This window comes from Balaenoptera physalus (genome assembly GCF_965194825.1).
Source record: "Balaenoptera physalus genome assembly, chromosome: 18".
NCBI lineage: Eukaryota > Metazoa > Chordata > Mammalia > Artiodactyla > Balaenopteridae > Balaenoptera > Balaenoptera physalus.
Window position 1 is genome coordinate 66,166,080 of NC_138899.1, and position 19,303 is coordinate 66,185,382.

Sequence of the window (19,303 nt, forward strand, 5' to 3'; positions counted from 1 at the left end):
TGAACAGATCTCTCAGAACGTGTTTAACCTGATATTTCAACAGACTTAAAGTTTCCATGGTTTCACAAGGACCAGATTTTTAATTACTTAGAGGAGAAAGAAACGGCCTTGAAAGATGTGGACTCGATCATTACCAATAGAAAAAGTATCCAATGCATATCTTATAGAAACAGAAAAATAGAACATTTCCCCTCTCAGAATAATGTGTATATAATTATATGTAATATATATTATATATACTATACTGTATAGCATATATTAGATAATGTATAGTTGTGCATGTAATTATATAATATATAATACATTTCCCTCTTAAAATAGTGTATATTTAAATAAAATGTATATTATAGTATATATTAAATATATATTAATATATAATGTATACTATATAAAATTAGTATATAGTAAATGTAATATATATCATATGTTATATATAATTATATGTTATATATAACTGCATATAAATTTTATATAGTATAACTATATATTATTCTATTTATAAATATATATTACATATATATCTATCTCTTATAGAAACAGAAAAATATAACATTTCCACCTTAGAATAATACATGTATACTTATATATAATATATATTATACAGAATAATATATAATTACATGTATAAATTATATATTATATGTATATGTCTTATATAATATGTAAATATATTATTCCATTTACAAATATATAATATAAACTCATCTCTTATAGAAACAGAAAAATATAACATTTCCCCCTTTATAATAATATATTATATTTATATATAATATGTTATATATAATTATATAATGTATAAATTATATAACTATATATTACATATCATATAATTATATAACAATAATATATAAGTATGCATAGATTGTGAATATATTAACATCATAAATATATACTACACGTATATAGATATGTAACTTATATAAATTTATAATTTATATATTATATAATTATATAATTTATATTTTGTATGAATGATATGTAAATTACAATTTATATATCATTTATACAGTATATAATTCTGTTATATATGTTATTTATTTTATATTATATGATATGTATTATATTACATATGTTATATCATATAACATATATAACATTATAAAATATGTTACATATAAATATACATATATTATTCTAAGGGAGCAAATTTTTAATTTTTCTGTTTCTGTAAAAGATGAACATATATGTAATTTCTATTTATAAATATAAATAATATAACTACCATGAAACTCTTTAATTCATACGGTAAATGTTGAAACTATGACCAAAATATGAAAACTGCCAGAGCTGTTAGAAAAAGACTAGAAGCCTTTTCACATATGTATAATCTAAGCATAATACTCTCCAAAAAAAAAAAAGAATTGTAATTTTTACCTTCCAGTTTGAAAACTTTAATTCTAAATTTAAAAAAAAATCTATACACAAGCCACTGATTTAACCAGATCCTCCCCCGCCCCTCCAAAAAGTGTTTAGTAAGCAGGACCCAGAAGAGCTGACATTCACAGTTCCTAAAAGAACAAATCTTTCAGGGTTTATCCCATGAAGTACTTTATTTTACAACCTTCTTCTCGTGCAAAACTAAAGGTCTATTTGATTACACAGAAATTTCATACAGTGTAAAACTAGAACTGAGTGTGAAATACTGCATGTAAGTATTTCTAAATAGTCTTGTTCCATCGGTTCATCAGTGACTTCTGTGGCTTTATAGTCATTTTCTGTGGAAGATTCTGAGAGAATCTCTCCAGTTCTCCTGGAATTGGAGCCTCCTAATTCTTCTGTTTCATGGCAGTCGGAATCCTACTTGCAGGGCCTCTGTTTTCGCTATCTTCAGAATGTAAATCTTTCTCATCCAGAGACAGATGAGATTCCTCTATTTGATTATTTTCCGCAGAATTCTCTTCATTTATAGTTAAGGCATCATCAGATTCTTTCTCTTGAATTTTTTTTTTCTGGAATCATTTCTGTTGTTAAAGACACTTTTCCTCTTCATCCTCTTCTCTTTGTCTTTATTCTTCGATGAAGCTGGTTCTTCTGTTTCTTCTGTCATAACTGAAGAAATGTGACTAGAAGTTGTTTGGTCATCTCTGACTTCACCTTCTTTGTCAAACTTGAGTTTTTTAACCTCATGTCCCTCAGCTCCCACAGCATATTCATTTGGATGTTTATTTTCTATACGGCTCACTGAGGAACTCCTGATCCAGGTGTCAGAGTCACTGTGAATTTTGTCCTCATCATGCTGTAAGTTTGTAAAGACTCTTTGCTCCCTGTGCTCTGAGGCAAACCATTCCTTCCTTCCTTCCTTCCTTCCTTCCTCCCTCCCTCCATCCCTTCTTTCCTTCCTTCCTTCCTTGTTCTCTCCCTTCCTCACTCTCTCCCCCCCCATTCTCTCTCTCTCTTTCTTGTTGTATAAGTTGCAGGAGTACAGCATTAAAATTCAACATCTGTATACACTACAGACTGATCACCAGCGCAAGTCTAGCTGCTGTCTGTCACCATACAGTTGACCCTCTGCCTATTTCAGCCACACCCCAAACCCCTTCCCCTCTGGTAACCAGTAATCTGTTCTCTGTATCTGTGTTTGGTTTTGTTCGCTTTTGTTTGTTCATTTATTTTTTTAGATTTCACATATGAGTGAAATTGTATGGTGTTTGTCTTTCTCTGCCTGACAATTTCACTTAGCATAATACTCTCAAGGTCCATCCATGTTGTTGCAAATGGCAGGACTTCATTCTTTTATGGTTGAGTAGTATTCATTGTGTGTGTGTGTGTGTGTGTGTGTGCGCGCGCATGCATGCACACGTGTATTTATCACATCTTTATCTATTAATTCATCAGTGGACATTTGGGTTGTTTCCATATCTTGGCTGTTGTTAATAATGCTGCAGTGAATATAGGGGTGCATATATCTTTTGGAATTATAGTGTTTTTTTGTGTTCTTTGGCTAAATACCCAGAAGTGGAATAGCTGGGATCATATGGTAGTTCTAGTCTTAATTTTGGGGGTAATCTCCATGCTGTTTTCCATAGTGGCTGCTCCAATTTACAGTCCCACCAACAGTGTTTGAGGGTTCCCTTTTCTCCACATCCTCTCCAACATTTGTTATTTCTTACCTTTTTGATAATAGCCATTCTAATAGGCGTGAAGTGATATCTTACTGTGGTTTTGATGTGCATTTTTCCTTAATGATTAGTGTTGCTGAACATCTTTTCTTGTGCCCATTTGCCATCTGTATATCTTCTTTGGAAAGTTGTCTATTCAGGTCCTCTACCCATTTTTTAATTGGGTTGTTTTTAAGTTGTATAGTTCATGTATTTTGGATATTAACCCCTTATTGGATATATAAATTGCAAATATTTTCACCCTTTCGCTAGGTTGCCTTTTCGTTTTGATCATGGTTTTTATCACCATGCAGAAGCTTTTTAGTTTGATGTAGTCCCATTTGTTTACATTGGCTTTTGTTTCCCTTGCCTTTGGAGTCAGATCCACAAAAACATCGCTAAGACCAATGTCAATGAAATTACCAGCTATGTTTTCTTCTAGGAATTTTATGTTTTCACATCTTACATTCAAGTCTTTAATCCTTTTTGAGTTAATTTTTGTGTATGGAGTGACATAGTGGTATAGTTTCATTCTTTTGCATGTGGCTGTCCAGTTTTCCCAACACCATATATTAAAGAGACTATCCTTTCTGTATGTTCTTTTCTCCTTTATCATAAATTAATTATCCATATATGTGTGGGTTTTTTTCTGGGCCCTCAATTCTGTTCCATTGATCTATGTGTTTGTTTTTGTGCCCATACCCTACTGTTCTGATGACTTCAGCTTTGTATCAATAGTATAGTTTAAAATCAGGGAGCATGATAACTCCAGCTTTGTTCTTTCTGAAGATTGGCTATTCAGGATCTTTTGTGGTTCCATGCAAATTTTAGAACAAATTACAATTTTCTTAAAGCTTGTTAACCACCTAACTTCCTTCTCTGGTAGCTTTAAACAATGTGTATTTACAGTAGAGGATAATAAGAGTAGTCATTCACAACTTCTGTGTGCTATTTGAAAACCATCAGTGGGTTAGTTATGACTTGGAATGTATGTACCTTTTTATTCCCTGAATCTCCCCTAAAAGGTGCTAAGTGACGGACCAGTGAATAAAAGGGTGATAATCATTTTAGGTTAGTCCTAGGAAAAGGCTTATGTTGGTGCCATGTGGAATATGTAAGGTATGTGTCCATCTTTTTTAGGAAGTTGTACGGTTCCTGGATACCAAGCATCAAAACCACTACAGAGTCTACAATCTCTGCAGTATGTACATGACTCGATATTTTGCTAGTATAGATAGAAAACAGGTCACTCACTGCATGTAAGAAGATGATTCAGTTTTTACATTTCATTTAATCATAGGTATTTGGTGGTGGTGGGAAGCGAGTTTTAAAAAGTCTCCATCTTGTGCTGGCTCTATTTGGTAGGAAAAGAAAGTGCAACAGCACACAGTGCCCTGTGAGGTAGGCAAGAGACTAGGGGCATAGCCATTTTAGGAGAGTCAGGTCTAGTGGTAGTAAGTTTTGGAAAATATTTGTTTTTTCCTGCCAGCTTGTGTTTTGAAGACAATTCAACAAATGCACGCTCTAACCCACTAGGAATGAGGTGTGAGGAGACCAGGGCCCTGCATGGGAAAAAACCCCAAAACCCTATAGCAAACAAATTATAGCCCAGCTGACCCTCTTCCTGTATATTAAATGGACATTTTCAGGAGGCAAGTATTTTGGTTGGCCGCATTGGCTTCTGCTCTGTGTAACCTTCTGATAACGTAGTGAATAGCCTGCTAGAAAAGTACAAGTAAGGCCTATTAAACCAAAATAACTTGGGCTTATGTTACTCAAGATGGACAAAACACTACTCTACTTTTATTTTTGAGACCCTTACGTTTGTTTTAGAGCAGCAGGAGCCAGACAGAAAGCTCCTTTTAAAGGTAGAGGAGGAATTTCTAATAGAAAAGTATAACTTATTTACACCTTGACCGTTTACTGTGTTTATTAGGGTTAGAGATATGACCCGTGCATCATTTATTTCAGGTGAAAGAGCTTATGATGCTAAGTACTTCCATGATAGGGTCCGTCGATACATGATTGACGATCACAATGTCCCCTCTTTGAGGTAAGTTTGATGCCACGCTGGCTGTCAGAAGAGGGCTAAATACACAGGGCTTGATTTTTGGGGAAGTATTTTCATTCAACTAAAAATCTTTCACTTGGAATCAGTGAGATGGTGGCGTTCTCCAAGGAAGTAAAAGAGTGGATGGCTCAAGACGAGGAAAACATCGCAGTGATTCACTGTAAGGGGGGCAAAGGTAAAAAACGTTTTTCTTTTTCGTTCTCTTTTTCTAAAGAAATTTGAAAAATATATTAAAGTACACCAACAAGATATGTTCTGCTATTAACCGGTATTAATCATTGTTGACATTTTTTAATATTAGCTTCAAGACTGAAGGAAGGGAAGGAAAGAGGGAGGAAGGGGGGAGGAAAGGAAGAAAGAGTAAAGAAGAGAAGAAAGCAGGAATAGAAGAACTGAGGAAGGTTAAGTGTGTTTTCCCTTGTTTATTGACTATTTGGGTTTCTTCATTTTTGATTTGCCAAAATACAAACACTGTTTAACTTTAGAAACCATCAGAGCACTTTTCATTTTATTTAAGGTTGTTCTTAAACTTTGTGAGGATGTTTTAAAGTTAAGAGTGTCAACAGCCATGCCATTTCAAAGACCAAAAATTATACTGGAATTTTTATAGTGTAATGATACATAGAAGTTGATTTTGGTGGGGGAAAAATGGGGGTGGTGGGAAAGCCAGTTGTAAATTCAACCAATTTAACTTGAGTCAGATTTTCTCTCATTCAGATTTAGGCTTTTAATAATCATCTAGGCATATTTCACAGTTTTTGACAAATAAGGAATTATGGTTTCGTTGGGCTGTGAAACAGTTTTTTATATTAAATTCCAGGAAAACACACTTTAAAACTGCCTTCTGTAATTGAGTAGAATAAAGTTTTAGTCTTATTTGAAAAGTAGTTTCAAGCTCATGAGTTAGTAGGTAAGTTCTATCTTTAGTTCCACAGGTCGAAATATTCTGTATGTATGGCAATTTACAATATTGTGCCTAAGTGAAGAATACAGAGGTTGAACCACATGGAATTGCCTTTCTTTGGACCATCTTTTACTTTTAATAAAAGGCCATTTAATATGGCTCAACCAAAATATTATAATCTAAGAGTTGGCTTTAGTTTTCTTTTAATCAGGTTAATTCCCTGCTTAAAGGAAAACCATTTCAAATTTAATTTTTTTTTCTGAGAGCAGACTTACATTATTCTGTGTTCATGTGTGTTTCATCGCTTTCCCTTTAGGATTGTTTCGAAGGCTAGTATTCAGTTGGTCTGTACCAGAGCAGCACCTTTTTTCAAGTTTTCATTCATCTTGGTTTTGCTTCTTTTTGTTGGTTGATGCCTGCACATTACCAGTAATATCATGATAGCCCAAATATTTTGTGATTGATTTATAGGACTTCTTTAAATAATCTGGGTGCTAATTTTTTGTTAGCAGTTTATATTGCAAATATCTTCTTCCACTGTGTTGTCTTTTAAATTTGATTGTGATTTATTTTGTCATATAGAAGTTTTAAATTTTTAATGTAGTGAAGTTTATCAGTCTTTTGTGTGTGCGTGGTTCGTGCATTTTGGTCACGTTTAAGAAATCCACCCATACACTGAGGTGGTGAAGATATTCTCCTTATAAAATAGTAAAGTTTTGCTTTTTATATATAGGTCTTTAATCTAATTGGAATTTGGGGAGGGAGATTTCTTTTCCATATGGATAGACAATCGTCCTAAAACCATCTATGACATGCTCATGTAGTCCCCGTCAACATGTAGTCCCTTCTCAGTCATATACCAAGTTTCCATACGTATTTGGGACTGTCTGTGAATTTTCTATACCACACTATTGTAATTTTTATAGCTTTATAATATATATTGATAAAGACAGAAATCTCTTGACTCTTCTTACATTTAATTTTAGAATTATTTTATCAAGTTCTACAAGAAAATATATTTGGGATTTTTATTGGAACTGCATTGAATCTATAGATTAATTCAGAAGCATTGAGAACTTTGCATTATTGAGCTGTACATGAATAGTTTTCTATTTATTTGAATCATCTGATCTTTCAATAATATTTTATACTTCTCTTCATGATGCTCTTGTATATCTTTTGTTAAATTCATCCCAAGACATATTGCTACTGCAAAAGGAAGCTTTTTTCTATTACATTTGGATTGGTTCCAATTTTTACTATTATAATACTGCTATGAAATACATTTTTCTTGTTGCACATGTGCCCACATTTCTGTTGAGTGTAGACCTTGGACTAAAATTGTTTTGTCTTAGGATAATGAGTCTCAAACTTTAATAGATGATGTCATCTGTTTTCCAAAACAGTTGACAATTTACACTCCACTGGCATTGCATGAAAGTTCCAAGTGTTCCACATGCTTACCAACACTTGGATTTCTCAGTCATTTTATTTTTAGCTATTGGGTGGGTGTGTAGTTGTATCTTATTATGGCTTTCATTTGCATTTCTATGGTTACTAATAAGATGGAGAAAGTTTTCATAGGTTTATTATGATATCCTTGGATATTCTTTTTTGTGAAGTATCCGTTTAATTTCCTTGTCTATTTTTATCCTGGATTGTTTTTTTCCAATTGACTTGTAGGAATTCATTATATATTCTCAATTTCAACTCTGTTGTTTGTTATATGTATTATACAGTATTACAAGATACCTTTTCTGCTCTGTGATTTGCCATTTCTCTCTGAGTATCTTTTGGTTAACAGCACTTCTTTTCTAACATAGTGTACATTGTTCTTTCTCTTTTTAAGGTTAGTGTTCTGTGTCCTAATTAAGAAATCTTTCCCTGAGTTTAAAAAGACATAGTCCTATATTATCTTATATAAGTTTTATTTCGTTTGGAATTGATTTATATGTGTGGTGTGAGGAAGGGGTCAAGTTTTATCATGCCTTAGCTTTCTAATAAGTCCTGATTTCCTTTCAAGGGAGTCCACTCATCTTGTTCTTCACAATTGTTTGGGTTTTTTAGGCCATCTACATTTCCGTATACATTTTGGAATCAGCTAGTCAAGTTACACACACACACACACACACACACACACACACACACACACACCCGATGGAACTTTGGAATTTCATTGAATCTGTAGATAGAGGGGAATTGAAATCTTTACAATACTGAGTTTTCCAATCCATGAATGGAAATATCCACTCATCTAGTTAAGTCTTCTTCAATCTCTCTTTATAATGCCTTTTCATTTTCTGCATAGAAAGGTTGTATATGTGTGGTTAGATTTATTCCTAGATATTTGATATTTTGATACTATTATAAATTATATCCATTGGAAATTTTTATGTCCTAAATTTTGTTTTGTTGATGCTCTAAATGCAGTTGATTTTACTAACCTTGCAATCAGCAAACTTAACTAAATTCATTCATTAATTCTATTAACTTGTCTGTAAATTCTTTTGGATTTTATGGCACATGATTATATTGTATGAAATAATGAACTAAATTTTTCCTTTTCAATCCTTTTTTTCCCTAGCACTCGCTAGAACCTTTGGTACAGTGTTGAATTATACGTGATGATTGCAGGAATCCTTGTTCTCCTGCTCTCAAAGGAAAAGCTTTCAGCATCTCATCAATTACTTTAGGGTGTGTGTGTGTGTGTGTGTTAGATATTCTTTATCAGATTAAGACATTCCTTTAATTTGCTAAGAGTTTTTATAATGAATGAATGTTGAATTTTATCAGAAGCTTTTTCTATGTCTTTAAAATAATATGATTTCTTACCTTTATTCTATTAATCTGGTTGATTACATTGATTATAAAGTAGTAAACTAACCTTGAATTCCTGGAATAAACACAATTTTGTTGTGCTGTATTATTTTTTAATAAATTGCTGGATTCTGTTTGCTAATATTTTCTTAAGGATTTTTGTATCTATGTCATGAGTAAGAGTGGCTACAGTTTTCAGATTTTGGCTTCATAAACCAAAATTAAGTTGTACTTTTTTTTTAAAGTCTCTGGATGAGTTTGTATAAGTTGACATTTTTTTTCCTTACATGTAAAGTAGAATTCAGTAGTAAAGCCACATTGGCCTCAGTGGGGGAATTGGCCTTAGTTTCTCTGTGGGGAAGTTTTTAAAGTACGGTTCAATTTCTTTATTAGATATGGGATTATTTATAATTTTATTTCTTCTGCACATTTTGGGTATTTTTCCAAGCATTTGTTCATTTAATCTAAATTTTCAAATGCCTTGGCATCAAATTGTCTTAAAATATCTAATTCTAATGTCTACAGTGGTGTTCCCTTTTTCATTCCTTACATTGCTATTTTTGGTGCCTTCTCTCTTTTTTCTTTTGATTAGTCTCACCAGGAATTTATTAATTTTATTAGTCCTTTCAAAGTACCAAGTGTTTTGGCCTTACTGATCTTCCCTATTATTTGTTTTTTATTTCATCAATTACTTTAGTGTTTCCTTTCTTCCACTTTCTTTGGTTTAATTTGCTGTTTTTTTCCTAACTTCTTGAGATGGATGCTTAACTCATAGATTTTCAGCCTTTCTCTTTTCTAGTTAGCGTTTAAGGCTATAAATTTCCCTCTAAGAATAGATTTAGCTTCACCACACAAGTTTTTATGTATATTCATTATTATTTAGTTCAGAATATTTTCTAATTTCCATTGTGCTTTTTTCTTAGATTCATGGGTTATTTAGAAATATACTGTCTTATTTTCAAACATGAGGATTTTGTAATTATCTTCTAGTTATTCATTTCTGGTTGTATTGCATTGTGGTCAGAGAACATATGTATTTTTTTGGTTCTTTGAAACGTATTTAGACTTGCTTTATCACCCAGAATTTGGTCAATTTTATCAAATGTTTTCTGTGCACTTGAAAATAAAGTGTATTATGCATTGTCCTGAACAGGGTTCTATATGTGCCCATTAGGTCATTTGTTAATTGTTTTATTCAAATCTTCTATATCCTTAACTGATATTTTATTTTGGTTTGCTTGAATTCTTTGCAGCATAATTCCTTCCTCCCACCCCCACCATTTGCTTGGAAGTCATATACTCTTTTTATATTCCTTAGTAATTACTCTAAAGATTTCAACTGACATCCCTTATTTAGCTATCGGTTTTTGCTTTTTTCTTAGTGTTGACCTTGTATCTTCCTGAACTCTTTCATTAGTTTTAGGGGTTAGCCTATAGATTTACTTGGATTTTTCTAGTCTGCAAATAATGAGAGTTTGTTTCTTCTGTTTTTATCCCTATACATTTTGTTTCTTTTTCTTATCTTACAATACTGGCTAAGCCATGTAGTAAATAGAAGCAGTGAATAGTGGACATTTTGTTTAGTTCCTGGCTTTAAGAGGAATGTTATCATCATTTCATCATTAATATGATATACCTGGTAGGTATTTTGGTAGATTCCTTTCATCATAGTTAAAAACTTAAAACCTTTGTCCAATAGCAAAAGTTTAGTGAATGAATATACGTTTATGTTTTAAGTTAAAATACTGAAGACAAGTGTAAATCATTTTAATGATTCCTTGCATACCTGACTTGACTGGATGAGAGGGCATCTACTTTGTCTGTGGTTGTGCTTATCCATAGCCACTGGGACATGAATCTGCAAGTTTGTTTTCAAATGGGAATATATAAGGGCTGTAAAGACTCAGAGATGTCCTCCAGAATTGAAATGTTAACCATCCGTGCTAGAGAGCTAGAGAGCTAGATTGTTAATGGTCAGTAGCCTCCTTCAGCAAGAAGCTTTTACTTACCAGAGCACAGGGCGGTACAAAGTCCTCTTTGGAAGTACTTGGCTTAGAATATTGTTTTTCTAACTATGGGTTGCAAAATAAATTTAGTGGTTCATTTTTTCAAAAGGATAGAATAGAAAATAGAGTGCATCTTAAGGTAAAAGGATAAGTTTGGAATTACATAAAATAAGTTCAGCATATACTGGCTAAGACAAAAGTTACAGATCACTGTAGAAAGAATAGATGCAATGTACTTTTTAACTCACATTTTGTATGGCAGGACAAAAATATAAATTGGAAAAAAAAAACATGAGACTTTGAGGATAAAATGACATGAAATCAAGGATTTGCTTTAACATGCTGGGGGTGGGGGCTGGGGCGCCTGTAGAGAGGGGGAGGGAAAGAAGGATGAGGGAAGAAAAGGAAAAAACAAGTATAACAATATGATAATTATCGAATCTGGGGAACAGGTATATGGGGGCTCATTATTCTGTTCTTTCTACTTTAATATATGTCTTGTAACACAAAAAAAACTCTAACTAAAATGGAAGGAATAATAGGTATGGCAAATGCTAGGTGGTGTTTTGGGTTCTGTCCACAGTTCATCTTTTATAGTTTCTTTTATTTACATTAGTAGGAAAACAGGGTGTGTAATTAGCTCTTAATTGGTAGGCATCTCTTTAGCTTTAGAGTCCTAGAGCAGAGCTCATTGCCTCTGCCTGTTACTGCAGTCTCCAGGGGTCATGATTCAAAAACAACATACACATGCACATTCATGCACACAATTAGCACAGAACTCCAGGTAGAACCTCAGAGCAAGCAGTGTAAGGGCTTTGTCTATCTCTGAATTGAAATATTTTGAACCAGCACTTTCAGAGTGGAAGAAATCAATCCAAAATGAACTCTAAATACTTCTGAGAGTAGTTTTATACCAACTGCTGCCATGAGCAATGGTTCACGAACTATCTTCTTTTCTAGGAAGAACTGGAACTATGATCTGTGCCTACCTTCTTGCCAGTGAAATATTTGCAACCGCAGAGGTATGAAAGATGCTCCTACCAACGCTGTCTTAGGCTGATTGAATTTGCTAGCTCTGAAACCCCACTGGTGGGAATGTTAACATGATTCCTGAGTCATGGTACTTAATGGAGTTGTGATTGGAGAGGTGATTATTAGAAAGCCTGGTTTGGATACTTTCTCATTTAACTGGCACTAGTTAGTAACTGACCACAGGGCCTCTTTCTTTGGGACGGGATGAGGGTGAGGTCAGTGAGACGCTCACCTTGGACACGAAATTTAAGGGAATGCCAAAAATCTCAGTAATTAAGATAAATAATATTCTAGTGCAGCATTTAAAAAATCTAAGTTAATACCAAAAAATCCATCGTGGATACAATATGAATATTTTAAATAAAGACAGGCCACAATAGAGTCCAGATTAATGTGAAATGAGTAAGGTCAAGTTGTGAAAGTGCAAAAAAACCTCAGCAATACAGAAGCTTGACTTGCCTCCCCCAGACCCAGAACTGCTCTGACATAATCCCACCAGCTCCAGGCCTTCCTCCTTTCTCACGAGAATAATAAGATGGGTTAGGGAAATTTTCTGAAGGACCTTGAACATCCTTGCAAGTGCTAGGTAGGTAAAAGGCATTGTTTTCCAACTCAGAACAAAGTCTCTCCTGGATGTTATTATCTTTGCACATCTGTGGGGCCTGTGCCCTCTGGAAATTTCTGAGAAGACAGGATGGGCTGTTGCTATGTCTAAAGCAGGGTTCCCACTCTTTTTCTGCCATGATCTTGCTGAAAAGTCACCTCTTAGAGGGCACGCTCCCAGCAGCTCTGCTTCTCTCTCAGCCTGCAGCCCAGATAAGAGAAGCTGGGGGTTATGATCGGGACCCAGCACCCTGATTCCACCGTCTTCTTTATTTCAAATTTGAGACACACAGGTTAGGAAAATGGATGCTCTAGGACAGTGTTTTTCACACTGTGCATCACAGTTTATCAGTGAGTTGTGAAATCAACTTACTGGGTTGTCACTCGCATTTTTTAAATAAAATGGAATCGATTAGAATAGGAAATATCAAAAGGTAAGTATTGTTTGTGAAACTTTTGTTTCAGTTCTGTGTGTGTGTGTGAGAGAGAGAGTGCGTGTGTATGTGTGTGTGTGTATCTCCCAGGTTTATGAATGTGGATTGTAGCTTTAAAAATAAAAAGTTTGAGGGACTTCTCTGGAGGTCCAGTGGTTAGGACTCCACGCTTTCACTGCCGAGGGTTGAGTCCCTGGTCAGGGAACTAAGATCTCATAAGCCGCGTGGTGTGGCCAAAATAAGTAAATAAATAAATACAGAGTTTGAAAGCTGTTGGTCTGGAGCCCTAGACAGAGCCAGAGGCCGGTGCTCAGGCCTGTGCTGTCTCTGACTGGCTGCATGCATCTCCACGGCAGGTCACTTGGTTTTCTTTTGGTCCTCATCCTCTCCATTTGTAAAATAGAAAAATAGGAAGAAGGACCAGATTATCTCTGAAGTCTTCCAGCTCTAAAATTGCCTGTCTTTATGAATCTTTGAGTGAGAGTAGGCCTTGATGTGGCTTTGTTAATTCTGTTATTTCGGGTATAGCCTCTGCCCAAAGACCGCTGACTTAAGGAAATCATGTGCCCTTAGGAACTTCAGAATGCCTTATACAGGAAAGGACGTGCATATGACCCATGACTGGACTGTCCCCTTTTTTATAGGACAGCCTTTATTATTTTGGAGAACGACGAACAGATAAATCCACCAGCAGTAAATTTCAGGGAATAGAAACTCCTTCTCAGGTAAGTGTTCCTTCTTTAAAAGGGGTCACTCTGGGTAATTAGGTTAAGATTGGCATCTATTACCTGGTTTCATTTTAGACTCTCCTCCTTGGGTGATTCCTTAGGTCATCTTCTCCTTGGGTGGTCTTCTCCTTGGGTGCCCCGTGGCAGGCCTTGACCCCTTCCAAAGGCCAGGAGCCCTGCCTCAGGTGTTGCTTGGCTTTGCGAGCACTGAGGTCTCCCCAGAGCATCCATTTTAATTGGTTATTGTTTACAGAGTTCAGGAGCTGATTCCCTTCGCCAAGTAGGAAGGTCCAATTCCTAAGGTTATCTGAAGTCACTAGCCTTTTATTTCCATGTAAAGAGGAACTGAGTCTTTCACAAACCCCTATTAGGGCAATTCAGCCCTTGTAGAACACTGTGTGTGTGTGTGTGCACGCATGGGCACGCACGTGTGCACATGTGTAAGGGAGAGAGACAGACAGTGACAGAAAAAGACAGAGACAGACAGAGTCGGTGGGAGGGGGGCTGCGCTTCAAAAGAGAAAGGAGAGGGAACAGTAACATTTTTCAAAAACCTATTTTATACTAGACACTATTGTACATTTTACATATATTGTCTCATTTAATACTCAGACAACCCATGTGACCCGTATGTTATTACCTTATATTTTTTTCCTTTTAAAACGTTTTATCATGGACTTTTTCATAAACAGTCAAGACAGTCGTACAGTAAATCCCCTTATATTCATCACACTGCTTCAGCAATCATTTCGTCACGTGGCCAACCATTCATTCCTCCCCACTCTACACACACACACACACACACACACACGCGTGCTTCACTTTCACACTAATCTTGGATTATTTTGAAAGAAATCCCAGACATCAGATCATCTTATCCCCTAAGCATTTTAGTATGACATCTAACATAAAGACTCTAAAAAAAAAAAAACAAAAACCTTAAAACCATTGACATATCTAACAATATTATACCTTAATAGTATCAAATGTCTAGTCCTCGTTTAAATTTCCATAATTATCTTAAAACCTTTTTAAAACTTAGTTTGTTTCAATCGGGATCCAAACAAGGGCACACATTTCATTTGGCTGCTATGTCTCCTTAAGTCTCTTTTAGTTTATAGGTTTCCCACCTCTCTTTTTTTTCCCTTGTAAATTGTTTATTGCAGAAACCAGGACGTTTATCCTATAGAGTTTACAACATTCTAGACTTTGTTGAATCCTGCTAAGGGTTTTGCATTCATTATCTAATATAATATTCTCAATAACGCAATGAGTGGGCACCATTATGATTCCCATTTTATAGACTGGGAAATCGAGGTTCAGGGAAACTAACTTTTTGAACTAAGAACTCAAATCCAGATCTTTCAGACTCCAAAGCCTATTATTTCCCATCCTGTGTACAGCTTCTCATCTGGATTGCCTTTTCTATACGGCCCCTCAAACCCAAGTGAGAGATGGTTGGGAATTCTTAAGTAAATGTGGATGTGGCCATGAAGGAAGTTTTCTTTGAGTGAAGTGATGAAAGCTGATACCCTTGGCCTAGTTAGCAGAACACTGTAACTGCTGGCTCTAGACATTTCATTTGGGATCAAAGAGCTCAGCCTTATCCATTCATACTTTTCTGCCAAACTCAAGCAACACAAGAAAAAAAAAAAAGATAGCCGTAGGCTATAAGTAATACATCAACTTATTGAAGCCCAGCTCGAATCATGCCGTTGCACGCTCAAAATCCATAATGGCCTCTGACTGCCAATGGCAACAAATACGTGTTAACCTGGCACTCCCAACCTAGATTTGATTTTTCCAACCGCTTCTTCCACTATGTGCATTCACACGCTCTAACGCGTTTGGATTGTTTGCCGTTTCCTAGCCTGCTTATACTTTACACCCACGTGCTCACGAGGGCCCCTTGTCCTGGAGTCCCTTTGCCCTCCCAGCCTGAAGTAGTCTCCTGCTTTTTCAGGAGTTCTTATAGCCCTTTGTGTTCCTTTTAGGGACTAAGTTGCTTTACATTATTTAACAGCTATTCGAAGTTGTGTCTTCTCTACCCTTTTTGCAGGCCCATGTCTTGCCCATCTTTCCACCCTGGCAGCCCGAAGTGCCTCATATAGTATCTCCTTTGTCTGTAGTGAGTGCTTACTAAATATATGTTGGTTTTTTTAACTTCTGCTACATGCGCCTGTTGTTTTGGGCTGTAGGGGAAAGAAGAGTGAGAGCAAAACCAGCTACAGGGCCGTGGTAGGTTACAAGCCTTCAGTGGAAGGTCAAGGATCTGGTGGCAGGAGCCAAGGGGACGGTAGAGGTAGCTCCTTCAGGCACATCTTCCCTTCCCCATTTCCTCTGCAGTCCTGTGCAGTGTCTCTAACTTACTCCAGGACTGGCACACCCTAGGCTGCAGCTGAGTCTCTTCTGATTCACTGGGCTAGCAGTGCAGGGACCCGGCCTCAGGCTTGAGGGCTGTGTTGGCGAGGCCCCAGGACAGAGTTCCCTGTGTGTGCGGCAGTAATTCTCAGACACCATCCCCTCCTGACCCTGCAGTGTGGCCATTCAATGCACTACATACATTTCATCCACCCCTGAGTTAAGAGCTTGACTGGTCCTTTCCAATGCAGAGGATGGTGGTTAATTTTATTAACACTTCCCAACGGGTGGGGAAGAGTCTATGAACTTTTCAGTCCGGTTGATTCTGTACCAGAACTCGTCTTAACTTCTAGAAGAAAGGAGAGCCCTTGTGAACGGCTTGCCACAGGAGATGGGACTAGGCTAAGAGAATCCCCAGGCTTCCTTGCAGAAATGGAGCTGGGGAAATGGGAAGTGGAGAGATGCTCACTGGCTGGGACTGGAGAAGGATGTGAATGTGCTGCTGGCCTATGGAGCTCTCCCCCTGAGCTTTTACCTCTTCTCTGCTCTCATGCCAAGGAGGCTACTCCTCCCCAAAGCACAGACCTTCCTTTAACTCAGCCACAATGAAGCTTCTACCCCAGACCCGCCTCTCCCACATTTGCAGTTGATGGCATCTTGCTGTGATATTGTCCTAGCTGTTCTGTTGGCTCTCTCAGTCCCAGCAGCCCCTAAGCAACACCTGGCTCCTTTCCTGTTCCTTCCCTGTTGCTCTTCATTCAGTACTTTTTTCTAAGGTAGATATTTAGTCATGAGGCAACAAATGCCTAGTTACATAACGGCACCCGATCAATGTTTCCTTCATCTATTATTTTCCTTAAAAAAATCAGGACTTTTTTACCTCCTCTTAAATTGAGACTTCTGTTGTTTTGCAGAACAGATTTGTTGGATATTTTGCAATGGTGAAAAATACCTACAACTTGACTCTTCCTCCAATGAAAAAACTCACGATTAAAAATATCATTATTTATTCAATTCATGGTAAGTGCTTTATGTATAATTGGAGAATTGGAGGGAGGGCCAATGTTCTTACTATTCGGGAGGGTTTTCTCATGGTTATATACAGAGACAGTCCCAACGCATAGCTGTCTTTTTGTGTGGCCTCAGGTATAAACCCCTCCCCCTGGAATTGCCCATCAGCCCAGCGCTGCTGTGGCCACATTACCACTGCTTAGGTGTCCTCTCCTTTCCTTTCCCATCACCAATTTGGGGGGCTCCATCCCCCCTTCCCTTTCTCCTGTTCTCATTGCTGCTCTGGCCTCAGCCCAGGGTGTCCTTTTCAGAGTAGAACCTCTGAGATTAAAGGGAGGAAGGTCCCATGAGACCTGGAGACCACTTCTTTCTCACGCCCATCTCTGGTTCAGGGTTTGTCTTGGGAGATGCATCCCTGTATCATTTTCTCTCCTACTCCTCTCAGAAACCTTTTTCTTTTTTCTTATCTCCTGGTCTCTCCCTTTCCCCGCCCTCCTCTGCCATAGCCCCCTCTCCCCCAGCAACTCCATCAGGATGTCTTAAATACCCGAACAGCAAATGAATTTTGTTGCCACAAATTATTTTTGCAAATGACTGCTGAGAACTGCTTTGGGCCAGGCCCTCTGCTCGTGTTTCTTTGCCCTTCAGGAGCCCCTGAGTGTAAGCAGAGGAGAGGAAGGTACACAGATGAAGAGCTGACCACAGTGTTGGACAGCTTCCTAGGGGAACAGCACTTAGGTCTTCCCTGCCTGAACCTACAGGAACACAAAAAAGGGGTGGGAGAAACCTGGCCTCTGGGGGGTTTCTCTCAGCCCCCTGGCTGTTACCAGTTCTTACCAAGAGTAAAAGTCCTTATAAACTTCAAAAGAGCTGACGATGCCTGCTTCAGGAGGGTAAGGAGAGAGAGGGGACCTGCCATCGCCCCGAGAGGCAGAGATATTGGTCAGATCGTCCACCTCTGGGACTTGAAAGAAAAGGAAGGAGGGGAGAGGAATGGGCCTCAAGGCCATGTCTTTATTTCTCTGTCACCCGCCTAGCTTCCCTGTACAGCTCACCCTCAGGGAGGTGGAAACAGGGACCCCTCAGTGTGGAGGGGATGGGGCCTCACTCACCGCCAGAGGTGCAGCAGGAGGTGCAGCTTCTGACCCCCTAAAGCAACAGCCAGCTTGTGCAGCACGAGGCGGCGCTGAGTGCCGGGCCTCTCCCGGGCCCGGCTGCGGGGCGAGGGCGCTGGTGTCCACCCAGGCAGCCCATTGTTTTTAGCCCTCTGGGGAGTCGCACAAAATAAGATCTAGACGTGTATTTTTTAACGTTTCGTCCAATTATTCAGAAATAAGAGAACCCTTTAGAATGTATGTAAACACTGCAGAGTCAAAAAAAAATTACAATTGTTAGTTAAAATATAAAATGCTTTTTCCAAATTATTTACATATTTCTCCCTTCTTCTCCACACGCCCGCATGGCCGCCACTTCTTGGCAGGGGTGAGGAATTGTGAAAGTTACCACGAGCAGATTGCATGGGTTTCTGGCTTCTGGAAACGAACTTCAGCCCAGCAGCATGGTTTCTGTGGGAGATTTTGGTCTAGATTTCCAAACAAGCGTTGTGCAGGCAGACCCTGGAAACACAGCCCGTCCCAGCAGGAGGCTGCCTGTGTGTATAAAGGAGCAACTGTTTGTGCGGAGGCTTCGTGGGCTGCAGAGTTCTCTGTGAGGTCCATTCTCACTGTGATGTGCGTGTGTCACGTATGAGGGATGGGGCTGGAATGGAGCCTCGCTCAGAACACCACCTGCCTTCAGACGGCCCCAGGGCAGAGCCAGGCTTGTCCGGCAGCTGGTGGGTGGGAAACGACAGCAGTGCCTTGCTCCCCATCCTTTCCTGCAGGAAGAGCGGTGTGAGAGGCAACCCAGGTGGCTGTCGGAGCAGTGTCTTTCTCTAGGAAATTGAAACTCAGCTCTAAAACCAAGTTGGTGGCGTGAGAGCCTGTTTCGTACCTGAGTGTGTCCTCTCCCTCAGGGTCCTCTTGGTTAACAGTGGGAATCCAGGCATCCCTCGTTTTATTGCTCTTTGCTTTATTGCACTTCACAGATGTTGCACTTGTTCAAAAAATTAAAGGTTTGTGACAATTCTGAGTTGTCAGATGATGGTGAGCAATTTTTTTTTTTTAGCAATGTGGCAATCAAGTTTTTTTATTTAATGGTTTGTGTTAGAATTTTATGTATCTATTTATTGGCTGCATTG

At 37.8% G+C, this 19,303-nt stretch overlaps 1 protein-coding gene and 1 pseudogene across 5 annotated transcripts in view; one reads left to right on the forward strand and one right to left on the reverse strand.

Moving 5' to 3' along the window:
• TPTE2 (transmembrane phosphoinositide 3-phosphatase and tensin homolog 2) overlaps positions 1-19,303 on the forward strand; it is a 96,944-nt gene that overhangs the window by 53,987 nt on the left and 23,654 nt on the right. For all 4 annotated transcript variants that reach the window (XM_082435024.1, XM_082435025.1, XM_082435026.1 and 1 more), the window contains 6 exons: positions 4,239-4,299; positions 5,070-5,151; positions 5,256-5,344; positions 11,857-11,918; positions 13,610-13,690; positions 16,968-17,073. In XM_082435024.1, the coding sequence (XP_082291150.1) occupies positions 4,239-4,299; positions 5,070-5,151; positions 5,256-5,344; positions 11,857-11,918; positions 13,610-13,690; positions 16,968-17,073 (481 nt within the window). The remainder of the gene's footprint in view (positions 1-4,238; positions 4,300-5,069; positions 5,152-5,255; positions 5,345-11,856; positions 11,919-13,609; positions 13,691-16,967; positions 17,074-19,303) is intronic.
• On the reverse strand, positions 1,040-2,766 carry LOC309647593 (serine/threonine-protein phosphatase 4 regulatory subunit 2 pseudogene; annotated as a pseudogene). The gene has a single exon. The product of its transcript is annotated as a serine/threonine-protein phosphatase 4 regulatory subunit 2 pseudogene (transcript).